The sequence below is a fragment of the Tenrec ecaudatus genome, chromosome 1 (assembly GCF_050624435.1).
Source record: "Tenrec ecaudatus isolate mTenEca1 chromosome 1, mTenEca1.hap1, whole genome shotgun sequence".
Taxonomy (NCBI): domain Eukaryota; kingdom Metazoa; phylum Chordata; class Mammalia; order Afrosoricida; family Tenrecidae; genus Tenrec; species Tenrec ecaudatus.
The window spans coordinates 116,580,565-116,607,198 of NC_134530.1; the positions used below are offsets into that span (position 1 = coordinate 116,580,565).

Genomic DNA, 26,634 nt, shown 5'->3' on the forward strand with positions numbered 1-26,634 from the left:
TTGGAAGCCAGGAAAAGTACATCAAACTTTTTAAAAGTTGGACATCAGCAAAGCCTTCTAATTATTCCTGATCATCCCTCACCATCGACAAGTGGCCCTAGGTGCTTTTGTACACTCCTCATCCCTAAACATGTGGATCCTTCCCTACCTCTGTTCCGACCCACCTTGCCACACCCATTCAGCCTTCAGGGTGGGGGGGAGGGGCAGGGGAGGTTGTGTGGATAGCAGACTGCATGGGCAGCGTGGTGCAGACCTCCTCACTACCCGGTATGGGAGGCCCCTCTAAGCAATGCTTTTTGCCATTTTCTCCTTCATTGCCTCACTTTACATGCCCCGTTGCTCCCATGTGGCAGACAAGTGAACAATACATCAAGGCTGCAGAAGGATCTGAAACTCTGGGGTTGTTTTTGTATTTTTTTGTTATTTTTTGTCCCCCTCCCCCCACCTTGCTTCCTTTTTCCATGTGCACCTGCAGGGGTCTGCACGTCCCACGTGGACACAGATATGCCGAACAGCAGGATCACCACAGACCCAGGCACCCCCCACTCAACCCAGGGTTTTCCCCTCCCCTGCGGGCACAGACCTGCCCATCTGCATACTGCCATAGTAACAGAGCTCCGCATTCACACCAAGTCTGGTTTTGTTTGTTCGCCTCTCTCTATCTTTACGCTTTCTCCTCCTTCTTTTGTCTTATTCTCTTTTCCTTCTCTTTCTCCTTTTGTTTACACTTTTCTTCATTAATTCTACATCTTCTAAAAAATATATATATACATAAATCATCTTCTTCTGGTCTGATTATTTCACCTGCCCCACCCACTATCACTTTCTACGTTTCCCTCTTCTTTTATTCAAGAAATATATTTCCATGATACCTATTGATTCTTACTACCCGTATTAAAATACATTTCCCCATAGTTTTTACAAACCGCTTAGTTTAGTCAGATGGCCTGTTATTATCAGTTTAGTTTATTCTCTCGTCTTACTCTGAACCGTCCCCACTTACCCATCGCTCTCCTTTTCTCCAGATCATGACCATATGTTTTCTGGCTTCTGTTTGACCTCTCACATGTCACTAACAGAGGAAACTACCCTTCCATGACTCAGCAGTCCACTCACCACCAACGGTTGCACCGTGATGCTGGGAAAACAGCAGTCAACTTGACTACACTCCCCCAAATCAAGAAAAATAAACACAAACAACTGAAAATCACCCCAGCTCAATAGAGTGCTTTGAGAAAGATGGCCTGCAATCGCCATAAATAGAATTAAGAAAAATGGTATTTATATCACTTTAAGAGATGTGTGGAATGTTTGTGAGAAAAAAAGGAAAGAACCGAAAAACTAAAAACCCTACACCAAAGGGAATGCTAGGAGATAAACACTAAGATAACGAACCTTGGCAACATGCCAAAAGACCTGACTAGTAGAGTGGAAGACAGGGACAGCGGAACCAGTGCACTCAACGACAACTACTCAGACTGCAAACAACTGGAAAAGCAAGCCACCAAAAGAGAGCTTGGGAATGATGTGGGCAGCATACATGTGCCCAAACGAATCAAATTACACATTTAAAAACTGTGAGTTTTTTCCCCCATCATCATAAATAAGTATATTTACATATGTACATGCCTGGATTTAGACCTCTATAAATGCCCTTTACCTCCTAGTTCTTTCCTCTACTTCCTTTTACTTTCCTCTTGTCCCACTATCATGCTTAGCCTTCATTTGGGTTTCAGTAATTTCTCTCGGTTACATTACCCTTGCTCAAGCCCTACCAGGCCTCTTATACCATCCTCGCCACCGATTTTGGATCACTTGTTGTTCCCTTGTCCCTAAGTTAGTTAACACCACTTCCTTTCCGCTACCTCCCCCATTCCCATGTCCCCCTGGAACTGTCGGTCCAATTGTTTTCTCCTTGGGATTGTTTATCCAGGTATGCTCCCTTCTTGATTTGCTACATTTTGGGGGGTTCAGACTGCGCTGCTTCCCCACCATGTGACCCCAGAAATATCCTCTGTCGCAGTCTACTCCAGTAAGGGGACAACGTGACATGTGCTGTTGTCATTTGTCCAGTCCCTTCTGTGTCCCATTAGCTGTCTGCAGGGACATCATCCTCCAAGCCTGGTGTTCCAGCATGGGGTCCTGTCTGGCTCTTTTTCTCTTCCTCCCGCCCGGCCTGCCTCAAAACTGTGAGTTTTTTATGTCATAGCTGGGCACCACCTAGTTTCTTTGCCACATTTTGCTATAGCAATGGTATCTTCTGTGTCCCTTCCGGAGGGCCAGTATCAAGCAGGGCAGTAATGTAAGAATGAATTGTTCTTCAGCGGAAGCTAGGATTAAGTTTGAGCCCCACACCCATTCCTGGGTCTATGTGGTTTTAAAAAAATTACATATTAATTGGAAGTTAATACATACATCATCTCATTCTATTGTTCAATCATGTCAACTAAATCCACATGGAAGAAACACAGTATCATCAGTCACCGAAGGATAGTAAATTGTATAATCTGAAGTCGAAGGAGGGATTAGTATCAGAGAATCCGTTTTGCAGGCAGCTATGGCTAAATTGTGAGAATCCAGTAGGCAGAAGGCTCTAGATGACAGTGGGAGCCCAGGATTCATTTGTGGGAACGACACAGGAAATAAGGCTCTGGTGACCTCCCTCTATTCATAATTGAGGGATGGGAGGGAAGTGGTTACTAAACAAAGTGTACTGAAGAGATGGGTTAGAAGATCAAAGGCATAAGTTGATCCCCCCTCTGATGCATGCTCGATCTGATCTGGTTTTCCACATTTCTGTATTTTTGTTTGTTCATATTGAAGTTGTGCTATATGTTTTTCTGGGTTTGGGTATATGAAACCCCGGATTGATGAACCTATAGGGAAAGCAAGTAGAATAAGGGTGGTGTGGGTGGGGAGGGAACGTACATTGGGGTAAAGGGGAGACGCTGTCAAGAAGCTCAAGAAGAAAAAGAATGTTTGGAAACTGTGGTAGCAATTGTACAACTCTGCTTGAACTATGAACTATGTACAATTTGGTTGAACTATGGACTAATAGGTGTATGAACTCACAAATAATAATACATTTAAAAAAATCCAGTGAATAAAGTATCCTTGTTCAAACAAAACAAAACCCTCTGAGTTTTATTGTGTGGAAATTGTATCTCAATAAATTTGGTTAAGAAATTAAAGTCCTCTTTAACTGATATGTAGTCCCCATTTCAGTCTAAGTAAATGAAAATCTCTCCTTTTCCCCATAAGTAACACAACTGGGTAAAGTTTGATGTGAGCCTTAGAGAGTTTTTCCCTTCCATCTATGTATATTTAAAACCCAAAATGGATACCCTTTCTGAATTTGGCTTTATTTTAAAGAACTTAAACATCCTAATTCAGAGCCCCAAACTCCATGTCTCCCCAAGGCTGGTAATAAGTCCCTCTGGGGGCCCTGCTGCCAGGAGTGCCACTTCCTATGGCCTTTTGCTCAGGTTCTGTGAGTGTCCACATTTATTACATTGGTACCTATGCACACAAAATTGTATGGGAGCCACATCTGACCTCCTCTGGCTTCCGTAATTCATAGTTGCCATGAGGCAGAGGTTGGGCATGCCTCCACCCTCCTCCTTGTTTACCTTCTCGGACACCAACAGCACTCTCCATCTCTGCTTGGCTCCATAATTTGTTGCAATAGCCACAGAGAACGCAATTAAAGTGACCTCTTTGCTTTAGAAAACTTTAAAAACGCCCTTTGCCGCAGATTTTCCCAGTGAGATACATTGTTTGATATCTTCCTGGCTGACGTTGGTGAGTTGATAGTCAAGAGTCACTACAATTCCAAATGTATCAGAGATCAGTACCTTCACTTGGAAATACGCCAAGACGGAGATTTCTAAAAAAACAGGGTTGACAAACTTCATTTATATTTTAGGAGAGGGTATTCACCTGGTCGGCACTACTGATTTATTGGGCGGGGTAATTTTTGCGGTGGTGGGATATCCTGTGCATTGTGGAATGTTTAGCAGCATCCACATGATGCTAGCTGTATCCTCCCCACAACCTTGATTATTGCAACCAAAAATGTCTTTAAAAATACTCTCTGCCACCGAGTCCATTCTGACGCATCAGGACCCTACAGGGCAGGGTGGAACTTCCCCTGGGATTTTCTGAGACTGTGACTCTTTACGGGACAGGAAGCCTCATCTTTCCTTGGGGTGAGCAACTTGATGTGCAACCACTATGCCACCAAGGCTCCTGGGAAAAGTCTTCAGACATTGCAAAGATGAATCAAATCAATTCATATTTTAGAAAAAGAGCAGATATTTACGGGGAATTGGCAGTGAAGGAGGAACCAGACAAAGATAAACTTCCAAATTGATATACCATTTATCTGTCGGTTACTCTGAGTTACTAAGGTTCCTGCCAGGAAATGGATTGGTGTTTTAAGAAAACAGCTGTTATCCCCACATATATTTAGCAAGAAACCAAAACCATGAAAATGGACCCAAACCAAACTGTGATTAAGGAAGAACACAGCCTTACATTCCCTATTCTGTGCAGTAAGTTACCTGGACTCTTTGTGTTTCAGGATTTACATCTCTGACACGAGGAGATTTCTATTTTCTGCCGGATATGGCCCTTGTCAGTGCCAGACAATTAATGTAAGTAAGGTCTCTGAGTACCTGGCAAAGCCAGATTCTTTGTAGAAAATTAAGATAAATTTGCAAGTGAGGTAGGGATTTGTAAATTATCAAGCCCAGTCTCCTTTCACCAAGGCCCGGAAAGAGGACGAAATTAAGGGAAGTGCCCAAGAGCACACAAAGGTGCCAAGTTAGGAATAAATCCTAGGTCTTATGATTCAGTCCAGATTTTTCTATTTGTCTTGGTTTGGTAGAGAGAATTAAAGCAGGGCAATGGCGAGTAATGCCAACTCTTGATCATCCTCATTCTTGCTACCAAGTTCATGAGGGTCTCTGAAGTCCTACATACAGTAGGAGACCACTGCCCGATCGGAACAAATCACCTGTGAAGCTGGACTGTACGAAGAACAGGGCACCAGGACTGAAGGAAGATTCACTGACAAGCTGTGCTATGTAGGTGACAACCTTTCTTGCCAAAAATGAAGATGACTAACCTCCAATAAAATGATTTTTAAAAAGTGAAGATGACTTGAAGCATTTATTGATAAAGGTCAAAGACAACTACTGTCTTTAGTATGCAGCTACACCACATAGATGATGGCTGGCTATATTTGATCGCCTCCGGCTTCCCTACTACCACGAAGCATCCATGGTCCAGCATCCTTTTCCTAATCGGACATCAACCCACTTCTCATGCATTCTGTAGGCTGGCTTTGAGGTTTGTTGCAATGGCCACACAGAACTCGCAGACAGTACTCACAATTAAGGGGGGTGACAAGTCAGGATTGATAATGACACAGTCAATGGTTCACAGCAACACCTGTCCTCAGTCAGCAACCAAATCTCTCTCTGGTCCTTAGCACCTCAGAGGCATGGCTCCTTGGCTTTTCTGAGCTTGCCTGTTACTGTTTCTCAGTCCCATAGTTGTGAGCCAGAGGAGAAGGTACCTGAAGGTCTCAGTGATGCTCCTTTAAGTCTCTGTACCACAGTCGTGTGCATTTTGTCTTAGTGGCCTCTGTCACTTCAGATATCTTGGATGTGCTGCTCCAACGGTCCTGGGGTTTCTCTGTCTCAGTTGACTATTATACACCAAGGAACGGCTTTCAAGGCAGTATGGTTTTTGTCTTCTAGGTGACCATACTGCAGGGGCAGTGAATATTTAATGTGGTTCTTCTAGCCAGTCTCTAATGTCTACAAAACCACCTTTCCCTGCATGGGTCCGGTAAGAAAGTGGGCAAATATGCTGATAGGATTCACCTGTGAGTAATTAAAAACAGCATTCCCTGAAGCTCCATCTTGCTAGGTATAAAAGAAGCCCTCTGAGGAGCACGAGGAGGGATCTTACTACACAGCAAGAGCCAGGAGTGGAGCACATCTTCTGGACCTGAGATCCCTGTGCAGTGAACCTGGGTCTAGAAGACAGCTGTAACATCAGAGGAACAGCATCAGAACCAGGAGTCAGAGCATGGAACAGAGTGATGGGCTATCCAACTCACAGAGCAAGTACAGCTGAGTGCTCTTGTGCAGGAGGCTGGCTTGCAGAGTAGGGTGCCTCTGGGTACTTAATTGGGGAACCTGGGCTTGCTGACTCAAGAAGTGGAGCTGAGTGTCTTCAGGCTGAGGCTAACTCAAGTAAGCTTACTGGGGTGCCTCTGGGCACATAATTCAGGAAACTGATCCATGCAGCTTGAGCTCAATGCCTTTAGGTTGAAGCCTACAGTGGAATGATATTAGCAGACCAGAAAGAACTTTGTAAGATGCTCTGATAAATAACTCAAACCTGAACATTTCTCACTGGCATTGCAATTTGTTATTAATTTTCTTAATGAATCCTTTTATCAGGAATTTTGTCTGTGAGCTCTGTGTAGCCACTGCAAAGGATATAAAAACCTAGAGATCTAGTAGGGAAGTAAAGTAGATAACATTAAGTCAACACAGATACCCTCAAGGAAAATGAGGGATATGTCTAAGTCACACCCTCTAGTAGTCTTAAGGACACCCCCAAGGAACAAAAGTGGGACTTGGTTCACATACCCTACTAAGGCCAGGACTTAACTTCAGGATTAACAGAGAACTCCCTGTAACAGAGAGAGAACTCTCTCAAAAATGAGATCGTAGCCACAGGCATAGAGTTCAGAACTGTAGTACATCACATAGGAATTATGCTAGAAGGGCCATGTTAATTGACTACACCTCAGCATGGATTACACCCGAGTGTGAAGAAGATGAAATCCTCACAAATGGGCACATAAGCAACATCATGATACACACAGAAAATATTGAAGTTGTCAGCAATCTCTTTTTAGTTGGATCAATAATCAGATATGTACGTAGAAGCAGCTTTCAAGGGGTCAACTGACATATTGCCTTGGGTAAATCTGCTGTGGAAGATGTCTAAAGTTCCCAAAGCAGTGACTCTGATGATTAAGATGCATCTGAATAGAGAAATGGCCTCTTCACTCACTTCATGTGCATGCACAAGCAAGACAATGAAGACAGGCAAGTACAGCTCCAGGTTAAATTAATTAGTATAGTCTACTCTTTATAGTTGGTGGCTCAAGGAAGGGCACGTGACCAATGTAGACTCAGAAGAATAAACAAAGTGGAATGAAACTGCCTCACTTTTTGAAATGTGAATGAGGAAACAAATAGCCAGCAGTTGCTGGCAGTCATTGTGTCTTCCTGAATGGGAGTCAGCTTAAGGATGAAGTCCATTTGTGGAATGTGGAGAGACAAAAGAGTCTGTATCTTCTATGGTATCACTGGGCTGACCAATCAAATCTACTCTAAAGACTGCTGGACTTCAGCGCTTTCCAGTTACATCGGCCCCTACATTTCCTGCATTGTCTAGACCAGCTTGAAATGGGTGTTTTGTTCCTGGTGAGGGAACACAGAGAGCCTTTATCAGTAAGGGATAAATTGAACTGTAACAGAAACCACATGTCCTCTTCCTTCCACACCCCTGAGTGACTTAAACAAAGGAGTTCATTTCTCTCTCATGAGAAAGGCATTTTAAGTTAATAGTACAGTGTGGTACCTTGATAGTCATCAGGAGACCAGGCCTTTTTGTTCTCCCATACCAAGAGTATAGCACCCATCATCATGGTATGAACTGATTGTCAAAGCTCCAGGTAGCACATTCTTATTCCAAGTAGAAAGATTTAGAATGAAGAAATGGGTACAACTCTTCCAAGGAGGCTTCCTGAATTTTATACCTAGTACTTCCACTTCCATCTCACTGGGCAACATTTATTACAAAGGAGGCTGAGAAATGTGGATTTTATTCCAAGTAACTCAAGGCTCTATTAATAAGGTAGGGTAGAATGGATGTTGGAAAAGCTGCCTGTTATAAATCGATTCAGAGAATAATATTTTCAAACATCTGGCTATATATATTTTAAAAACATTAATTTTGTTGATATTGGGGAATATAAATAGCAAAATATGTTACATATTTTCTCCTCTTTCTCTTTAGAAAACTGTCCTACTGTTTGACTTCACCTGCGTCTTATCCTGATTCAAGCTAAGCTATTCCAGAAAGGTAGAAGGTTACTGAGAAGGTGTCAGGAAGTCTGATGCTACATCACTGGTCCTTTGTGTACCGCTCCGTTAGTGCATGGAGTGAGGTAGTTGTTCCATACGTGCTGAATGTTTGTTAGAAAAACAAATGATCTCTGATCAGTGCGTTTCAGCATTTCAACAACACTCAAAATCACAAAACCCATGTAGGTCTTTGGCATTACTCACTCAGGACTCAACCTTAAGAGCAAAGATATGCACCCATGCCATATGCTGCATTTTCAAGCTGGCCATTGAACCTCTGACTTTAAGTGGCTTTGGATGCTCTCCAGAAGCTAGCTCTTCTCAATTTCATCCCAACAAGCTTGGGACCAGATGGGCGTCTTACCTAACTAGAGACCCAAGTTTCCTTCCTCCTTCCACTATTCCTAGTTTCAGAACTCAATGTCATGTCTGTCTACAAGCCACCAGATTTAGGAACCAGAAAGGTATACAGACTTTACTATTTGAGACAAGAGGCGGTGCAAATGGTTAATGCTCTTGGAAGCTAACTGAAAGGCAGGTGATTTGAGTTCAACTCTGAGGTGCCTCAGAAGAAAGGCCTGGCAATTTACTTCAGAAAGATCAGCCATTGAAAACCCAACCCAGCACAGCGCTACCCTGCCACACATCGTGTAGCCTTCCTTGAGTTGGAAGTGATCTGGTGGCAATTGGCTTGGTTTATGTCCTTACTGAAAATTAGAGCAGTACATATGGCAGATAATATGAAAATGTTATCCTGAGAAGGGAAAATGATAATTTTTATTCTAGAAGCATTTCCCCTTGAAGACATAGCATTTTAGAGAAAAGCTGGTATTTCGTAAGCATTGGTATTTCAACGGCCCGGTGGAGTTCTGCAAGGCTGTCCTTCACGTGCACATTAACTCTCTGAAGTACCAGTCATTTTATTCAATCTCTAATTCTGAATGATTTCAGGTAGCACTTCCTCTTCCAGGACAGGGCAAGCTCCCTTGTGGACTGGATTTCTCCCGGCCGTCACATGCTAGTGCAGAAACTGTCGTCTGGTGAACTGCAGACAGAGGCAGGGCACTCAAAGTGCGGTCTGTGGATTACTCGCATCAGTGTCATGTGGGTGGCTCCTGGGCTCCATCCCCATGTTGCGAAATGAGAGTGTCTTGTGCTGAATCCAGGAATGTGATGTGCATTTAAAATGTGTACTTTCTGTGAGTTTTGGGTACACCAATATTTGAGAACCACTGACAGAGATTATTCCAAATAAATTAGCCTGATCTTCTGGCCTAAAAGGGATCTTGATGACTATTATTTTTACAGCCACTAATAGCTAACATACATTGAGGTCTGAGCCACTTCACAGGCTGTAGATGAATAAGAAACGAATACGAAACTTGCACTAAATGTAATAGATTCAACACCTTTCATTTAAATTCCATTTTTAAAACTTTGTATGTGTGAGTCATTTCTGTACATGTGGTTATAGCTTTGAACTTGTCCAGCTTCAGAAAGAGATAAAGGGGGATGGCTGTTACAACCTTTCTCCAAGGCTGATCGTTCCTTCTGTAGACAGTGTTATGAGGTACACAGGGACCCAACTGCAGCAATGGGACCATCCAGCAATTATATTGTAAAAATGGATTTAGAAATGCTTTTCAAGATTGCTGAACCAATATGCCATTTTTAAAGAAGAAAAGAAGTAATACAGTGAATTAGAGCAGGGAGACACTAGTGCAGTGGACTGGAAGGAAGGAAGAAGTAAAGGAAGGAAGGAAGGAAGGAAGGAAGGAAGGAAGGAAGGAAGGAAGGAAGGAAGGAAGGAGCTGGCAAAGTTACTTTGAGTTTGCCTACCCTGCATGCCATCATTTCAAAGGAGGGGCCAAGTTCCAATATTGTGTCAGGAAGTAGGGATGTGCTCCTTTGAGGGCAGAGAATAATTCATAGTTAAAATATATTTTCTAATTCAGTGCCTACATTTCACCATAGGTTTTATTAACCTTCAGCCAAGCAATAAGATACTCATCAACACGAGGGATTTAACACAGGTGATTTCCAAAGAAACAGTAACCCAAAACTTAACCTTCCTCCCTCCGGCTCAACTGACACATTTCCTAATCCCCTAACACCAATGGGTACAGATGTTGGCATGGTCAAGAGTACCACATAGGTCAAGCTGTGATGTGCAATTTCAGGCCAAGAAGCAACAATCATCCTGATTGGGGGGGGGGGCACTCCTTTGTCAACTCCCTTCAGCTAAGCAGCCCTGTGGCCCTGAGGCTGTGAAGGGTGTGCACATGTTGGTGTGCCTTGAGAAAGAGTGGATAAAAATAATGAAGAATAAAAGGAGAGGGTAAAGGCCGGAGACTCCAAATTCGGATGAGTTGCTGACTGCTGCCAATGGAAACTGAAATGGAAGCCAACCCTGTTAGTGTCTTATAAACTTAGCCATCGGATGTCTACCAGAACTGCTGTCAGCTTGACAGGTCTGAGGATACTACAGCTCACTTCCCAAAATGTGAATCCAGGTCAGTGCAATCCGGCGACCGACTCGTGCCCACCCATTCTCAGTGGTTGATTCTGCTGGAGGAGAGGGGGGAGGGACTAAGTTCACACTGACAGGGAGAAATTTGAACTCTTCTGCGTAAATATATCACCAAAGACACCCCATCCTAATAGCAATTCTTATAATAAATGGCAACAGAGGCCTCATCTGACCTCCTCTGGCTTCCCTACTGCCACGTGGCACAGGTCAGGCATGCTTCCACGCTCCACCCTTCTTTACCTAGTCTGACACCAACCGGCCCGCTACATATATGCTGGTTCTGATATTTCCTGGCAATGGTCACACAGAACTCACAGACAATACTCACAATTAAGGGATTTTTCAGGGAAGTCTAACGGTTATCACAAGTCAATCTCGGCAAGCAGTAAGGATACAGTTAGTGGTCTCAGCCAACAGCCAAGGCTCTGTCTCCAGTCCTCAGCTTCTCAGCCATGGGGTAGCCAAGTTTCTCTCTGGTCCTCAGTTTCTCAGCCACATGATTCCTTGGCTTTTAACAGGAAGGCCGCCTGCTTGTTGCTCTGTCCCACAGTTCCATGATCTTGGACCAGGTGAGGAGAAGGCACCCCACATTCTCGGCGCTCCTCCTCTGATTCTCTCTCTGTATCTGACCTCAGCGGCCTCCACCACTCCAGACAGAGAACTTGAATGGGGGTGGTAACAAACATGAACCAGTGTCCTCTACTAGAGTTCCCCACACTCCGCTTGCATAGTCCCACCCAATCGTTTGAGTCACAGATTTGGGTAGAAGAAGCACATTAAGAAATCGCAGCCCACCATAATTCTGAAGTCATTTTTGTCCGTTATTGTCCGTCAGGGTCTGCTACACTGCCTGACATAGAGCAGGAATTCTGTACCCATCTCATGCCCAAGTATTGATCTGTGACTTTTTTTTCTGCCTTGCCCCTTCGAGTCAGTCAGCTATAGTCTAAATGCACCCATGTTCTAACTCTCTTCTCTATTTCTAAGACTGTGAGACAGCATCTATCTAACAGGCCTGCTTAGACATAATTTTTATTCCTTTATACCATTACAAGTTCAGTGTCAGACAGACCTTTCGGAAAGAACACTTTCGACTTCTTACTCTTTTGTTAAAAAACATTTTGAGTGGCTCCCCACAGTTCTATAGAAACAAGGAAGTCTCATTCCTTGGCTTTTGAACAAGTCCAAACTCAGAACTTACCTCATTTTCTACACCCTCCCTTCACATAGGTTATCCCCCCACTTCTAGCCATTGTAAGCCCACCCCCTTAAAAAAACTTTTATTGTGAATTGGGTGGAGGTTTAAAGGTTGTCAGTTTTACATTCCACTGCTCACACCCATGGCGCTTCATCTCATTCACTGTGACCCTTTCACTGTAAGTAACATCACCTCCTCCCTCTTTTTCCTGTCTCTGCCTCTGCTAACCCTTCTGAACCGGTCTTTGGATAAACGCTGCCAGTTTTGCCTCAACCGTGTGCACCTCTCTAGTGTGATGGCTCCCCCTTATTGACCTGCCGGAAACTGAGCCATTGGGAGTGCATTCAGTTTCAGACTCGAAGGAAGACTGAGGATCTTGATCAGTCTCCCTGACTAGTGAACGGTATCTCTTACAGCCATTGTCCCTTGGTAAAAAAAGAGACCCTCAGTGTGTCCTTTTGAAAGGAGCCCTAGTGGTACAGTGGTTAAGGTGCATGGCTTCCGACCCAAAAGTTCGGCAATTGGAGCCTGTCTGCTGCTCTGTGAGAGAAAGAGGTGGCAGTCTGCTTCTGGAAAGATTGCAGCACTGGAAAGCCTACCGGGAGGCTCTTCTCTGCTCGATTGTCACAGCGATGGAGTTTTGGTTTTGTCCTGCTTGACATGCGCACTCCTCCTTTGTGCTAGCCTGTGGCATGCCCACCTCCTTGGACTGCCACCTTCTTGGGCCCTCCATCTCCAGAACCCCTATCGCCTCTGTGCGCCGTTACGTTGTGAAAGCACCTACCTTTCAATGTTATGCCCTGTTTCTCTACTGAAGTTGGAGAGGCCTAGAGGGCAGACACCACATCTCATCCATCTCAGTCTCCCCTGTGTTAGCACGGTCCTTTTCATATAATTGCTCCTCAATAAGTGTTAAATGCTGTCTGGTATGAAGGAAGTTCAAGCTTCAAGGTCAACTGAGATCTCTTTTGAATGGCCTTTAAAAATGCCTTTTGCTTAGACAGTAAGAACAGTGCTTCGAAGAGACAGTTCACAATGGCTTTTGGAAGTCTTACCTTCCGCACCCCCCTGTGTGAATTAGAAAATGCTGTGATTTGTTAGATATAAAAATTAATGACTATATATACATACTGTAACTGGAACAACCTCAAAGACAATGGAACTAGGCTGGCACTTTCCCCTGGGTGATTCTCCACCCTCCCGTAAGCATGAAGATGTGCAGCTAAGTACATGTCTCCTGTCACTTAACAGCCATTGAAAGGACAATGTCACAGTGCTTGAGAGCCTATAGTGAACCCACTCCAGAACTATCCTTATCACCGGGGCCTTAAAACTAAGTGGCTGGCACTTTGTGCCAAAGCCCTGCTAACCACCCCATTTAAGACATAATCTCTTAGCTTGATTGGTCATAGTGCAAAGTCCCATGGGAAGAAATGAAGCTCTTAGCTCCTAGTTAGGCTGATTCGACTTTGTTTATCTGAGAGGAGGGTTTGTAGAGGAGTTAAAGAGTCATCCATGGTGAAGGGAGACGTCGGACAGTGTAAGATATGACAAAATAATTATAATTTGTAAATTATTAAGGGTTAATGAGGGAGGGGGCGGGGGGAGGGAAGGGAAAATGAGCTGATACCAAGGGCTCAAGCAGAAAGCAAATGTTTTGAGAATGATGATGGCAACAAATGTACAAATGTGCTTGACACAATGGATGTATGGATTGTGATAAGAGTTGTACAAGCCTCCAATAAAATGATTTTTTTTTAAAAGAGTCACCCAGGGAGAGCTGGAAGCAGAGCCAGAATGACAACCCATGCACTTGGATTCTGAGGACTCTGCCTTGCCAATATAACCACGGTGGCCCTGTAGACAGCTGTGCTTCTACAGCAGAACTGCTTGAAGGATGGTGAGTGCTTCTCAGACATCAGTCATGAGGCCAAGTTAAACTCTCTTCTCCTCTCCAGTATCAAGAATGGATTCGCTTGCTCCAAGTTAAACTCTCTTCCCCTCTCCAGTATCAAGAATGGATTCGGTTGCTATATATTTCTCTGGGTCTGTGTGTTGCAGGGTGGGGAGAGGGAAGCATGAATCAAATGCAAGTTTCCTGTTCTTAGAAAATTACAGCATTCACCATTTTTTTGTTAGCTAGAGATATCTTAATAAGGCATTTTGGCATACCAACTGGGTTGGTTGATGGAATCCAAGTCATAACCTAGTTAGGGCACAGTGGTTTAAGTTTACCCAATGTTGAACTTTAGGCAGCAAAAAAGTAAGGAGTTCCTAGCCTTCTGTGGCTTTAATTTTGGATACATTCTCTACTTTTTATGCTAGTCTAGTTGAAATAAGGTATTTTGCACCTGAATATAAAAGAGTTGTTGTCTTTATCCAGGATTCTGACCTGGCTGCTCTTGGCAGTGGCAGGGCTACTTAAACTTGGTCCGTGTATCAGAACCACCCGTGGAGCTTTTAGAACGAGGCTGCGGGTGTCTAGGCTCTATCCCAGGCCCAGACATCAGAATTTTTTTCTTGGGTAGTCCCAAGCTACCTGTGTTTTCTGAGTTTTCAGGTGATTGTGAACCACACCTCTCATTAGGAACCGTTGCTTTAAGGCCACCTACAGACTGTTTAGTGAGGAAAAGGCTCAGATCTGAAGGCTCTGTATTAGTTACCTCATGCTGGTATAACAGAAGCACCTCAGGTGGGTGGCATTAGCAATCAAGAAATTTATTTTCTCAAACGTAGGAGGCTAGAAGTTCATATTCAGGGTGCTTGCTCGAGTAAAGCATTCTCTCTGTCAACTCTGTAGTAAGGTCCTTGTCTCTGGAGCGTGTGCTCCTGGGCCATCTTCATGTGGCTTGACATCTGCCTTCCCCATCTCTGCGTCCTTCCCTTGCTTGTTTTATCTCAGTGATAGCTCAAGAGTTTGATGTAAGACACAGCCTACACTTACCTTGACTCATAAGAAAGGCAGCCCATTCCCAAATGGGATTATAACCATACAGAAGTATAGAGGTCATGTTTATTTGAGTGGGTAGGGAGCCAAAATTCAATCCTTAACAGGCTCTTCAAAGGCCATTTGCCTAACCACTCAACAGATCATTGAATTTCCCTTATAATATCTCACCCTCCAAAAAAACCTACCATCACGGTGATTTCAAGTTATTGCAATCCTACCAGACAGAGTAGAACTGTCCCAGTGGGTTTCTGAGGCTGTGGGTCTTTCTCACTGCCATCGAGTCAGTTCTGACTCATTGTGACCCATCTTTCTCCTACAGAGCAGCTGGTGGGTTTGACCCTCCCAACTTGTGGTTATCAGCCCAAGGCATAACCAGTACATCACCCGGGCTCCTTACAACATCACAGAGGGTACTCTTTCCCCCTAGAAAATCCTTAGAGGTAAAAAGGGCAGACATTTTATTTTACAGTTTTAACTTCTATTTATTTTGTCCATTCTATAGCAGGGCATCAAAAAGTATTTTGCTGACAACATCCCAGAGGGTCGGTTGAATTCTTTTCGATGCCCTACTGTAGAGTGGGTAGAATGAACAGAAGTTAATATTTTAAAATATAATTTCTTCTATTTTTTTCTTTCCACTCTGACATTTTCTTTAAAAAGAAAAACACATTATTGTTCCACCTCTCTACTGATCAGCCACGCCTCTTCCTCCCCAGAACTAGTGCTGACAACATTGAGCATGGCTGTGTGGGTTTTATAGCCTCGGATTACGGAGTGCCTTATCATGCCCATGCATTTTATGTTGGTCTCTCCAGCTTTGATGGCTAACAGCTCTGGGAATACTGTCAGATGAGGCAACTGCTGCCAGGAACAGGAACACAAACAGTTGTCACACACTCAGAGGCTATATGGTTTTGTATTTTAATTTCCTAATATATGCATGGTACTTTCTTTAAAGAAAATCACCGTTTTGCGGATCTGGTGACTATAACTGGAACAGACAACCAGATAATAAGACAAAATTAAGCCTACAGTGGGATTGTCAGTAGGCCTTTTATAGCAGAGACCCAAAGGGGTGAACCTTGTGGCTGCACACTATAATTCCCTGTGACAACAACTGAAAATGCAGTCCTTATTTTTCCATTTCAATCTCTCCTCTAATACCAGTTAGTTCTCCTTTTGTCTTGAGCGGGGAGGGGGTGTTATGCTATTGATGTTCTAGATGCCATTAAAGGAAATTCCAGGCTATTAAAAAATATGCACAATCCAAACACATTAAGGGTTTTTCCATCTTCATTTTTATATGACCCTCCACAAAATAACATAGACATTTTTGGACAAAATCAATGCTGAAGCTTAGCCAAAATGGGAGGAAACGCTGTCGGAGGGAGCTCTCTTGCACAGTCATTCAGAAGGAAGCCACGAAGCTGTGTGCTTTGCAGTTTGACTGAACTGCAAAGCAGCCCGTGTCCCCATTCCAGGCATCTTACCAATGCAGTTAGTTATTTCAGGAGGCAGATAAGATACCGGAGAGACACTCGGATCAAGACACACGAGGCGCATTTTAATGTAAAATTACAAGTCTACTGGAATTCCACTTACTGTATCCCAGCCTCATTTACATGAGAAAGGCATGGCAAATACAGCGGGGATCTCATCATTCTTCTCTGGCCATATCTTTCTAGTATTTCTAGCCAAAGTACTTTTTTAAACAATTTGTTGCAATGCAAATAAGCCAGAATTATTAACGAAAGAAAGGAAATCAGAAAGAAAAGGAGCAAGAAAGGAAGGCAAGCAAAAGAGGAAGAGAGGTGGGTCACTGAACAAGAATGTGCTTGCCAAAGGGAGCCGAAGCGTAGGCTCTTGCACAGGGCACGCAAGGTGGGCATGTGCTGCTTGCTGCCCGCCACCAGATGGCACAGGCCCTCAACCTGTCAGTCCCTCAGCCCTCCACGCTGTGCATAGCAGCTCTCTCCTGTGATTCAGCTCAGGGTGACCCTCCTTCCCCCACTCATTGCCCTCCCCTCCTCTGCTTTTCTTACCTCTTTCCTTTCATTCTTTTTCTGTTGACCAAAGGACTGAATCCTACTCAAGAGACTGTGTGAAGAAATGGCGTCTTTCCACAGGGCGCAAGTGACGATCTGCCCTCCCGTGACAGAGAGCAGGTAATTCACCCAGGGTCTTGGAGAGGAAGGAGAGTTTGGTATGGATTTAGAAAAAGAACGGGTGAGAGAGTGGTGCAAATCCACTCTATGAAGATACATTTTTTTTGGGGGGGGTCCAATTATTTTATTCAAAGCAAAACAAAGCAGGCTAGTTTGTGAAAAGAAAAGGACTATATAGGGGTAAAGTAGGTGGTTTTTTTTGCGCTTGGCCCCAGCCCCGGCATGTCCCTATGCACGCGAGAGCAGGACAATGACGAGGAAGACTAGGAAGCACCGGTGTGTTCTAATTGTGGTGCTGGCGAAGAGTGATGAAAACACACAACCCGCCTCGGAAGAATGACAGTGAGAATGCTTCTTTCTAGTGAGCATGGCCGGACTGAGTCTTACCTACCGCGGACATGTTATCAGGAGAGACCAGTCCTTGGAAAGGACATTATTCTCGGCAATGTTGGGGGTCAGTGAACAAGAGCAAGACCCCTGATGAGTTAGATTGGCACAGTGGCCTTAACAATGGGTCCAATGATCACAATGATCGACAGATAGACACCCCCTCTGCCACTTCCCCAGGGGGACCAAAAATAAAAAAGTGGGTGAAGGGAATCAATGGTCGGTATAAGACATGAAGAAAATAATAATTCATAAATTATCAAGGGATCATGAGGGAGGAGAGGTGGGAATGAGCTGATACCAAGGACTCAAATAGAAAGACAATGTTTTGAAAATGATGATGGCAACATGCACAAATGTGCTTGACAAAATGGATATTTGTAATGGATTGTGATAAGAGCTGTAAGAGCTCCCAATAAAATGACTGAAAAAAAGAAAGAAACAAGCAACACACACCCCCCAAAAAAACCCAATGGATTCAAACATAACAGTTGTAAAAACAGCACAGAACCAGACAGTGCTCTGTTCTGCTGTAAGGTCAGTGGGAACTGACCTGGTGGCCCCCAAAGCCACATTTGGTAAGTATTTCAGTAAACTAAGCACAGCCCACTTCCAACTATATAACAGGCATGAGATGTCATTAAATTAAAAGAAATTGAAGTATAACAAGCATATACAGAAAAGTATACAGATTTAACTATATAATTATGAGAAATCCCACAATTATCCAGATCAAGAAATAGCCAGCCCCCACCCCCCTTCTCCTTCCTGACCCTGGCTCTTTCCCTTCTTCTTAAAATAACTACCATCCTGACTGCTAATAGCAGAGAGTGCGCCCGTTGCTTTTCTTCATACAGACGAAAGAGTAGAGTATGTATTTTTAGAGAATGGGTTCCTTTTGCTCAACATTATGGGTGTGGGCACAGTTCCAGCTGAGGAACAACTAGAAATCTCATTTTCTTGAAAAGGCAAGTTTCCCCCTGAAAGTGTACTATCAGGTCTAACGCCTCTGTCTGGACCAATTCCTCCTCCTCCAGTCTCTCCTTTTCTAGCGAGACAGACTTGGGCAGGATGAAGGTGGGAGCCGCCCAGGGCCATGACACGATTGATGGAAAGCGTGAGAGAAAAAGTAGCGAAGAAAGGCAGGGTGCCCCAAAGACTAAGTTTGCTCCGATCTCAGTATTTCTAGGGTTGGACCCGAGGCTAAGCATCTTCCGGAGTTGGTTCAAATCGATCTAATTTCTAGTGCCTTGGCTGGTCAAAAGTAAAGTGCAGTAAGAGGATGGACTCCATTCTTCCTTCCCGAGCTTTGCACCCTGTATTGCATGTGTGCTGAGGTTTTTCTTAGCAGACAGTTGATAAAAGCTTCCTAGATGGATGCTTTCATTTAACTATACAATGCACACACTATTAAATCTACAACCTAGACAGATATGATGACTAGCACCATAAGAACCCATTTCATTAGCCATGAATAGATTGCAAGCCATTACAAAGTGTGTCAAATTCAGTAAGATTACCCAGAAACCCCCGGGCTCTCAGCTTTGCATGAATATATAAGAAGTAGCTTTCAGCTCCCTCTGAAGGAAGGGAGTACTCAGCGAGCAGTGACAGATGTGCGAAGTAATCAAGCTTCAGTGTGCGCGGTACAGGGATGTACAATTCACATCTATTTAAATGACATGCTCTTCAAAGAGATGCCCACATGGCCAGGGGATTCTCTTCAGAGGCAAGGACTGAGGCATCAAGAATTTCAAGGGAAAAAAGACAAGTGGGACCAAACTCATACCCTTTCTGAGACAGGCTGGGATTCGTCATCCCAGCAAAAACAAGGGGAAGGGAGCTGGGAGAGCTGAGAGACAAGGCAAGAGAGACAGGGCTAAAACGAACTCAAGAAACAATAATCAGGACATGTTTCCCAATAGGAAAAGAATGGGTATGGAGTTGGGAGTTAGGTGGGTAGTTGGGGAGGGGAGACAGGACCCAGGAAACCTAACTATGGACCCATAAGATCCTAAGCTGTAGTTCATCAGACCTAAGAGTTTTCGCCTGCAAAATGGTTAGAATAAAGCCAATAAAACAAAACAAAACAAAACAAAAGCCAATAAAACCAACTCTTTAAAATTATATTTATGTTTCTTCTATCGACCTTTCTGTTAACCATTAACGGTGTCAATTAGTAGCAGGCATTGCACGGAGCCAGATTGTTTTCCAATTAGTAGGCAATAAAAACCAAACCAAATCACACTCATTGCCATTGAGTCAACGCCAACTCAGACAACTCTGTAGGACAGGGTTGATGCCCCTGTGAGTTTCTGAGGCAACTGTTGATGGGACTAGAAAGGCTCATCTTTCTCCCAGTAAGCAGCACAGGCCACCTCAGTCTCCATTTCATCCATCACCTATTTGGAACCTGAGATTCTGTCCTCAGGGAGAGCTCATTGTCCTGCAGTTCAGTGTGTCTAGTTTCCACTTCAAGGTAAGAGGACATTTTGGAAGCTAAGAACATGGCATGGGGGCACGTGTGAACTCCACAGGCCCAAGGTTCCAGCAGCCCATTGGTTGAGGGTAAGTCAGATCTGCAAACAATACCATTCTGGCCAGTCAGGATTATTTATAGCTTCTGACCCAGAAAGTTTCAAGTGAAGAGAGAGCACTGTTACGACCGCTAACTCAAATGACCTCCAGTGCAGGGAGGACTACAAAGCTCTTGTGGGAGGCCCGTGGGAGATGGGACCTTAAGGAACATGGCAAAGGCAGGAGAGGATGAACAACAACAAAATGGGAGCGAGCGTATATGGAGGTTGGGGCTTGCCTCTCTTGACCCAGGTGGTTGACAGCCCTCTTTTCTGACTGGAGGGGCTTAGCCCTCCGATTGTTTTCTGTCAAGGCATCGCTGCTCTAAAGCAATGCTGCCACTCTCTCCTCTTCTGCTCAGAGCCCTGGGGATGTCTGGCTCCTGCTTTCTCCTCCTTACTTGTAAGTCCCTGTTTCTGAGCTTTTCGGCGCCATCTAGCTCTATCTCCAAGAATGCGGACCCTCCAGTAGCCCCAAGAAAACCCTTTATGATTGTTAGACTGATTTCCTCACCGGGCTCTGGGCGCCACAAGCAGTTTGGTCTCCCCACAGCTCACAAATCTACTTTTGCTTTCAGTCTTTGGTTATAGCAGGGACCAACCTAGAATACCTCTCACAGAGCTCTTTCACAGAACTCGCTCTCCTCTGAGCTTCTCAGAGCAGGCAGAGCCTATGTCATATCCTGCAGCTTGTTACTCACGTTGCACGATCTCTTAGCTGGTATGTGTTTGTTTCTCTAGACTCGTACAAGCTGTGTGAGGTGGGGCCTACCCAATATGGGAGGTGGGGCCACTTACAAATATGATCCACCAGAGAGGTTCTTTCGGTTAGTTTGCACATAGGCAGGACAGACACCAGCTTCAGTCTTCTCCTGCCTTACCATTTGTCGTTGAGTTGATTCTGACTCATAGTGGCCCTAGGGCAGAGTAGACAGGGCAGGGTTCCAAAGCTAAATGTAATCTTTATGGAGGCAGATTGCCTCATCTTTCTCCCAGAGAGCAGCTGGTGGGTTTGGACCGCTGACCTTTTGCTTGGCTGCTGAACACTTGGGCAACTATGCCACTAGAGAGCTTTCCTCCTTCCCCCAGACCGTGCAGTGTATTTCAGACATGCACACGCCATCTCATGGTTTCAGCTGTCACGGATAGACATGGCAGAAAATCTGCAAGCAGAAATATAATCTTCCTAGACACTCTGAGTGGTACCATTCAAATGCTTCCCCCACTCCCCAACCCCCCAGAACACCCATCCTTTTCACACCCAGGAAGTTACACACAACAGCTTTCCAGATGAAGCAGCACAAAAGCAAAAGAAATAAGGAAAAACACTGTGCTGCAAATCAGAATGTGTTTTGTTTTGAGTATGGGCCTGGTAGGATCGCCAGTAGTGCAATGGATAAGCACTTGACTGCTCATCAGAAAGTCAGCGGTTTGAATCCACCAGACGCTCTACAGGAGAAAGCAGTGCAGTCTGCTTCCATGAAGACTTGGAGACCCAAGAGTGGCGTGCGGTCCTTTTCCTTCAGGAGCAGTAGCTGTGCTGGGATTGGCCTTTCTCACTCTGAATCATGGCATTTCTAGGAAACCTGGTGTGTGAGCGGAACGGTTCCACAGTGCAGAGGTCTCCGCACACTGAGGTGTTTGTGGTTCCTAATGAATATGAAGTCGGGATGGGGTACATCACAAGAAATTCAAGCCCAAGCCCGTCTTCTCCTGACATCCTTTCAGGGACATCTTGTGGCAGGTATTAGCCGCTACCTTTAGAAGGAGGACATTTTAAGATACCTTCAGGGCTTTCTGCGCGGCCTCACTGGACCCAATGGCGATCAGGTTAGGACCAGCCATGCTGCAGAAACTCTTCAGGTGCAAAGCATTAGCCACCGGGACGGTGGAGACTGCATAGTCCTATGCATGGGATAGAAAAACACGCAGTTAGACACTGAAGAGTATTTCTAACATGGACTACACACCTGCCTGAGCCACGCCTGCTTCACTGGAGACTGCCAAGGGTTCTGCTGATCTGGAAAGAAAACTGGGCCTCTTAGGTTTTGACATTGCCAGTTAAAGGAAAGTGCTGAGCCCCTTCCGGCGGTGCATCTGTGCCAACAGCTTTTCACTTGTGGTTTCATCTATGGCCTAGGCCAGTCCACGGTGGGTCTGAGTACCTTGCTCAAACCGTGACTCACTGGTGCCTCGTAGCCGTGCGGGACTCAGAGATGCTTGTGGCTTGTAGCCCTTCCTCAGCAGTTTGGCTGGCCAACAGATGGTGATGGGCACTGGAGCAGAGTCCCTGGCAGGATATCCCTCTCTGGAGCCTCCAGCATAGGGTGTGGCTCACAGCAGGCACTCCAGTACAGGCAGCCTTCAATTCCTTTCTGAAGAACACCCATCTCTGTATCTCATCTAAGCTAATTGGGGCTCCTGGATTTTTGTTTTTTCCAAGTCCTTGTTGGACTAGGAACATCTTCTGGGTAGTCTTATGATTACAAACTGGAGAAAACAGAAGATGCTCACAGTAATTTTGTCTGTTGCTGCTGTAGCCCAACCAGACCTACTTATGGAGCAATGAGGACCAGCTAGCTCCAAGAACGCCTGGCAATATCAGGAGTTATTTTGCATGGCAGGTGACATATCAACACCATTACTCATGACATACTGAGTCAATGGAAGCATGAATATTTATTAAGTAATTAACTGCGCCAGTAATAAATACATTCTCTTGTTACCTACCTTAAAAGTGTCAGCCAAGATTTCAGCACCTCGTTGATTTGTCCTTTTGGAGAGGCCCACAAAAAATTCTCTGCCTGGAATGAATGTCATGAAGCACAGTGAGTGGGTGGCACCAGCAGGCTGCACACTGTTGCTCTTTAGCTATAAATAATGACCTCAAAGCACCACACTGTTCTCTCCTTCCACAGAGGGCTGCCCCACTGGTACACGGATCCTTGCTGGCTTTGGAAAAACACAAAACAAAATGTCTTTCAAACTCCTCTGTTTAGAAAGTGAAAAACAGCATTGGATGTTCCTGATGATGTAGGATCCTTCTTTTTATAAGAATCCTTTGAGGTTTGCAGGCAACATCTGGGTAAAGTGAGTCTATGACTGACTGGTCTGCAGGATTGGTACCCCCAACTTCTGCCTTTGAAATCCATATAGCTATCTGTGTTACACACAGGGTTCTCTAGAGAAACAAACCCCATACACTTATGATTTATATATGTATAAATTTATATTATATGGATATAGAAAGCATGAAGAAATAAGCAGCTAATTAGTCCACAGAACAGTACAGAGGGCTCAGATCGACTCACTTCCATGAGATAGTTAATATACTGGCAGTCCTTCAACTCACGAGGGCTGCTGGGTGCAAGTCAAGGAAGCGACAAGCTGAGTGTTCTGTAGAGCAATACAGGCAGGCCGGCCACAGGCAACAAACAGCAGGGCAGGTCACCAACCATCAGCCAGATGACAGGGTCCAACAGTCCCCAGCTCAAGTGAAGTATACACCAGCAGTGTGGAGAAGCAGGTCTCAAAGGAACCTCAAGGTACAGGGACACAGTCCATGGGTTGGGTGTCCCACGGGTAGTAGAGATTGCAGGTTGAGGCAGAGAACTAGCTAAGGCAGCTGCACACTGGTCCGATCATCAGAGAGCAAGAGACAGAAAGGTGAAGCTTGCCGAGCCATTTATCTCTTTGCCCTTCAATTAAACTGCAACCTTATTAATCCTACTTGTGCTTATTGACCAGGTTGGCACAATAAACCTACCTATCACACTATCCATTTCCAACTATGAGTATTATCACTTTTCTTCATGGTGCCCTTATCAGAGGGTTAAATTCCATGGGCTGCTGCTGCGGGCAGACACAGGGATCTCTTGTTGCCCAGGGACCTTTCTTTTTTGGCAATTATATGACTGTGGTCTCTTATGAACATTCACTCCATAAAAGTCAAAATTCAAGTTAGGGGCAGGACCTTTTCTTGAGAAAATATTATGTATTTTATAAAAAGTCAGCTACAATAAAATGCTTCCTTAATTCTGTAACAATAAAGAAAATCTGAAGAAAAAAAACCCAACAGATACACAAAGAGAAGGGAAACAGCTAAGAGAGAGGGTTCCGCAAAGACAGACGTTAGTGATTTTAAATATGAACAAAGTAAAAAGGATACGCAGAATATATTGGATTTAATATACAACCTTTAGGGAAAACATTCAATACATTAATTATCGCAGATTTATAATGGGGTGTAAGGATTGTTGTCATTTACAAAGACTAGAGTGTGATAGGAGAGTATATTCCTTATCTCTAATAAGTCCTGTATATGCTCGAGTATAAGCCGACCCGAATATCAGATGAAGCACCCAATTTACCACAAAGACTGCATAAAAAAGTGCTGAAAAACTCAGCTTATACACGAGTATATACGGTAAATTGGACTTCTATTTCTGGTAATGTGGTGAACAAGATCCCCTAAATGAATGTCCCAATGAAAACAAAAATGCGGAAACAGAAATAGTTTTTTAAAGTTTGCTCATTTTTTATGGCTCTTATGTTACTTTGTCTTTCTGTATGAGTTCACTTTCTCCGCACCTCCCCACCCCAACCCTGTTTAATGATAGAAAGAACTGGTCAGTAATCCTACTGAATTTCCCATATTATGTATTTCACTGATTGTTTCCTAGAGTGTCCTTTAACATTAAAGCGTCCCTTTAACCCCTTGTGTTCAGTGGGTCCAGGTGGAATTAACCTGACTCCTCCATTAGGAAGTTCTCCATCAAGCTCTCTGGGGCAGTCACATAAACGTCAACTTGCAGACATCTAACTAAAAATGTAAGGGTGGTATCCAACCTGCCAATCAAGTCGCAGCCTTCTCATAAGGAGGCTCTGGGGAACGCCCCTCTCTCTGCCTTGACCTTCCCTGTTGGCTGACCACCCTGAGAGCTGCTGGAGCCCTGCTATGTGTCCACCCACCTTGATCCACACAGCTCTGCACCGATTGGCCTGGGATCTTCCTGCATTTGGCATCATTACATGTGACTGTGTGAGTCTGTATCACTGCATGTGGGGGCGTGAGTCTGAAGAGGGAGGGCCGGTATAGGGCTTATAGACTTGAGTTGGACTGGGCTGGGATGTTTTCTTGGTATATAATTACTTCTTGATATAAAGTTCTTTTTTACATATATATGAGTGTCTGTCACTGAATTTGTTTCTCTAGTTAACCTGTCCAAACACACTCTAGTATCCGGGTTTTAACATCCTTTGAGGATGATTGTATAAATCCTTTATTTTATTAGGAATTTGCATTTACTGACAAAGAAAAGCAAAGAAAATTGTCTACAAAGGAAAACTTTGCAGAATATATGGCTTACAATGCATAAAGAAAGTTTCCTGAATATCTGGTTTGCAAAACAGAATTCACACAGAAAGATAAACTAAATGCTTGAAGCTTTCCTTCACTTATCAATTTTCAGAATAATGAGATGGTGTTTCAGCAACTTACAGCCACCAAGAGGCTTTTTGCTTTGTTTTTTTTAAAGTATTCTCATCTATTCATGGATCAAAGTTGAAATCATGAACAGAAATAATAACAAAATACAGGGCTCAATAAAAACAAAAATATTTATAGTACAAGAAGAAAGACTCAGGTAAAGCAACAAGTAGATGTCACAGCCTTATATCACTTCCATTAAAGATACAGGTGCAAGATTAGATGAAATCACAACTTGAGATATAAGAGAAAATGAATGAAAAAGTTGAAAAATTTATCTTTCTTCTGAAAGAAGAAAAATAAATTAAAAGAGAGAGAAAAAGGAAGCATCTAAAAGAGAAAGCCCAACAAGGTCGAAAGTTAGTTCTTTGGAAGGAAAAATTAACACACTTCTTCAAGGTTTAAAAAAGGCCCAACCAAGGGCGTGAGGGGCGGTGCTGGGAGAGCGGAGGGCGAGTGGGTTGGAAAGGGGGAACTGATTACAAGGAGCCACATGTGACCTCTTCCCTGGGAGAGGGACGGCAGAGAAGGGGGGAAGGGAGACTCCGGATAGGGCAAGATATGACAAAATAACGAGGTATAAATTACCAAGGGCATATGAGGGAGGGGGGAATGGGGAGGGAGGGGGGGGGAGAGGACCTGATGCAAGGGGCTTAAGTGGAGAGCAAATGCCTTGAGAATGATTGGGGCAGGGAATGTATGGATGTGCTTTATACAATTGATGTATGTATATGTATGGATGGTGATAAGAGTTGTATGAGTCCCTAATAAAATGTAAAAAAAGAAAAGAGGAGAAAAAAATGATTAGGGCAAAGACTGTACAGATGTGCTTTATACAATTGATGTATGTATATGTATGAACTGTGATAAGAATTGTATGAGCCCCAATAAATTGTTAAAAAAGGCCCAATTTAATAATAATATGCATAAATACTATATCAATAATTTTATAGTCCAAAAAATTAAAATGAGATGAAATGACAAATTTAAAAAGCAGAGCTTCCAAAACTGCCTTAGAACTGCCTAAGTAATCAGATAGTCATTAAAAAAATTTGAATCAGTTAAAAATCTTCACCAAATTGTTGTTATTTTTTTCTCTGTCTTGTTTTTGTGCTTATTATTGTCTCTGCATATCTATCTAGATAAGATATGCGGGATAAACA

The 26,634-nt window shown here is 43.9% G+C and overlaps 1 protein-coding gene across 2 annotated transcripts in view; it reads right to left on the reverse strand.

Moving 5' to 3' along the window:
* Window positions 1-26,634, reverse strand: part of DDAH1 (dimethylarginine dimethylaminohydrolase 1) — a 155,582-nt gene that overhangs the window by 12,169 nt on the left and 116,779 nt on the right. For both annotated transcript variants that reach the window (XM_075557853.1, XM_075557863.1), the window contains exons 3-4: window positions 22,714-22,787; window positions 21,769-21,888 (exon numbers count right to left, since the gene is read on the reverse strand). In XM_075557853.1, coding sequence (XP_075413968.1) covers window positions 21,769-21,888; window positions 22,714-22,787 — 194 coding nt within the window. The remainder of the gene's footprint in view (window positions 1-21,768; window positions 21,889-22,713; window positions 22,788-26,634) is intronic.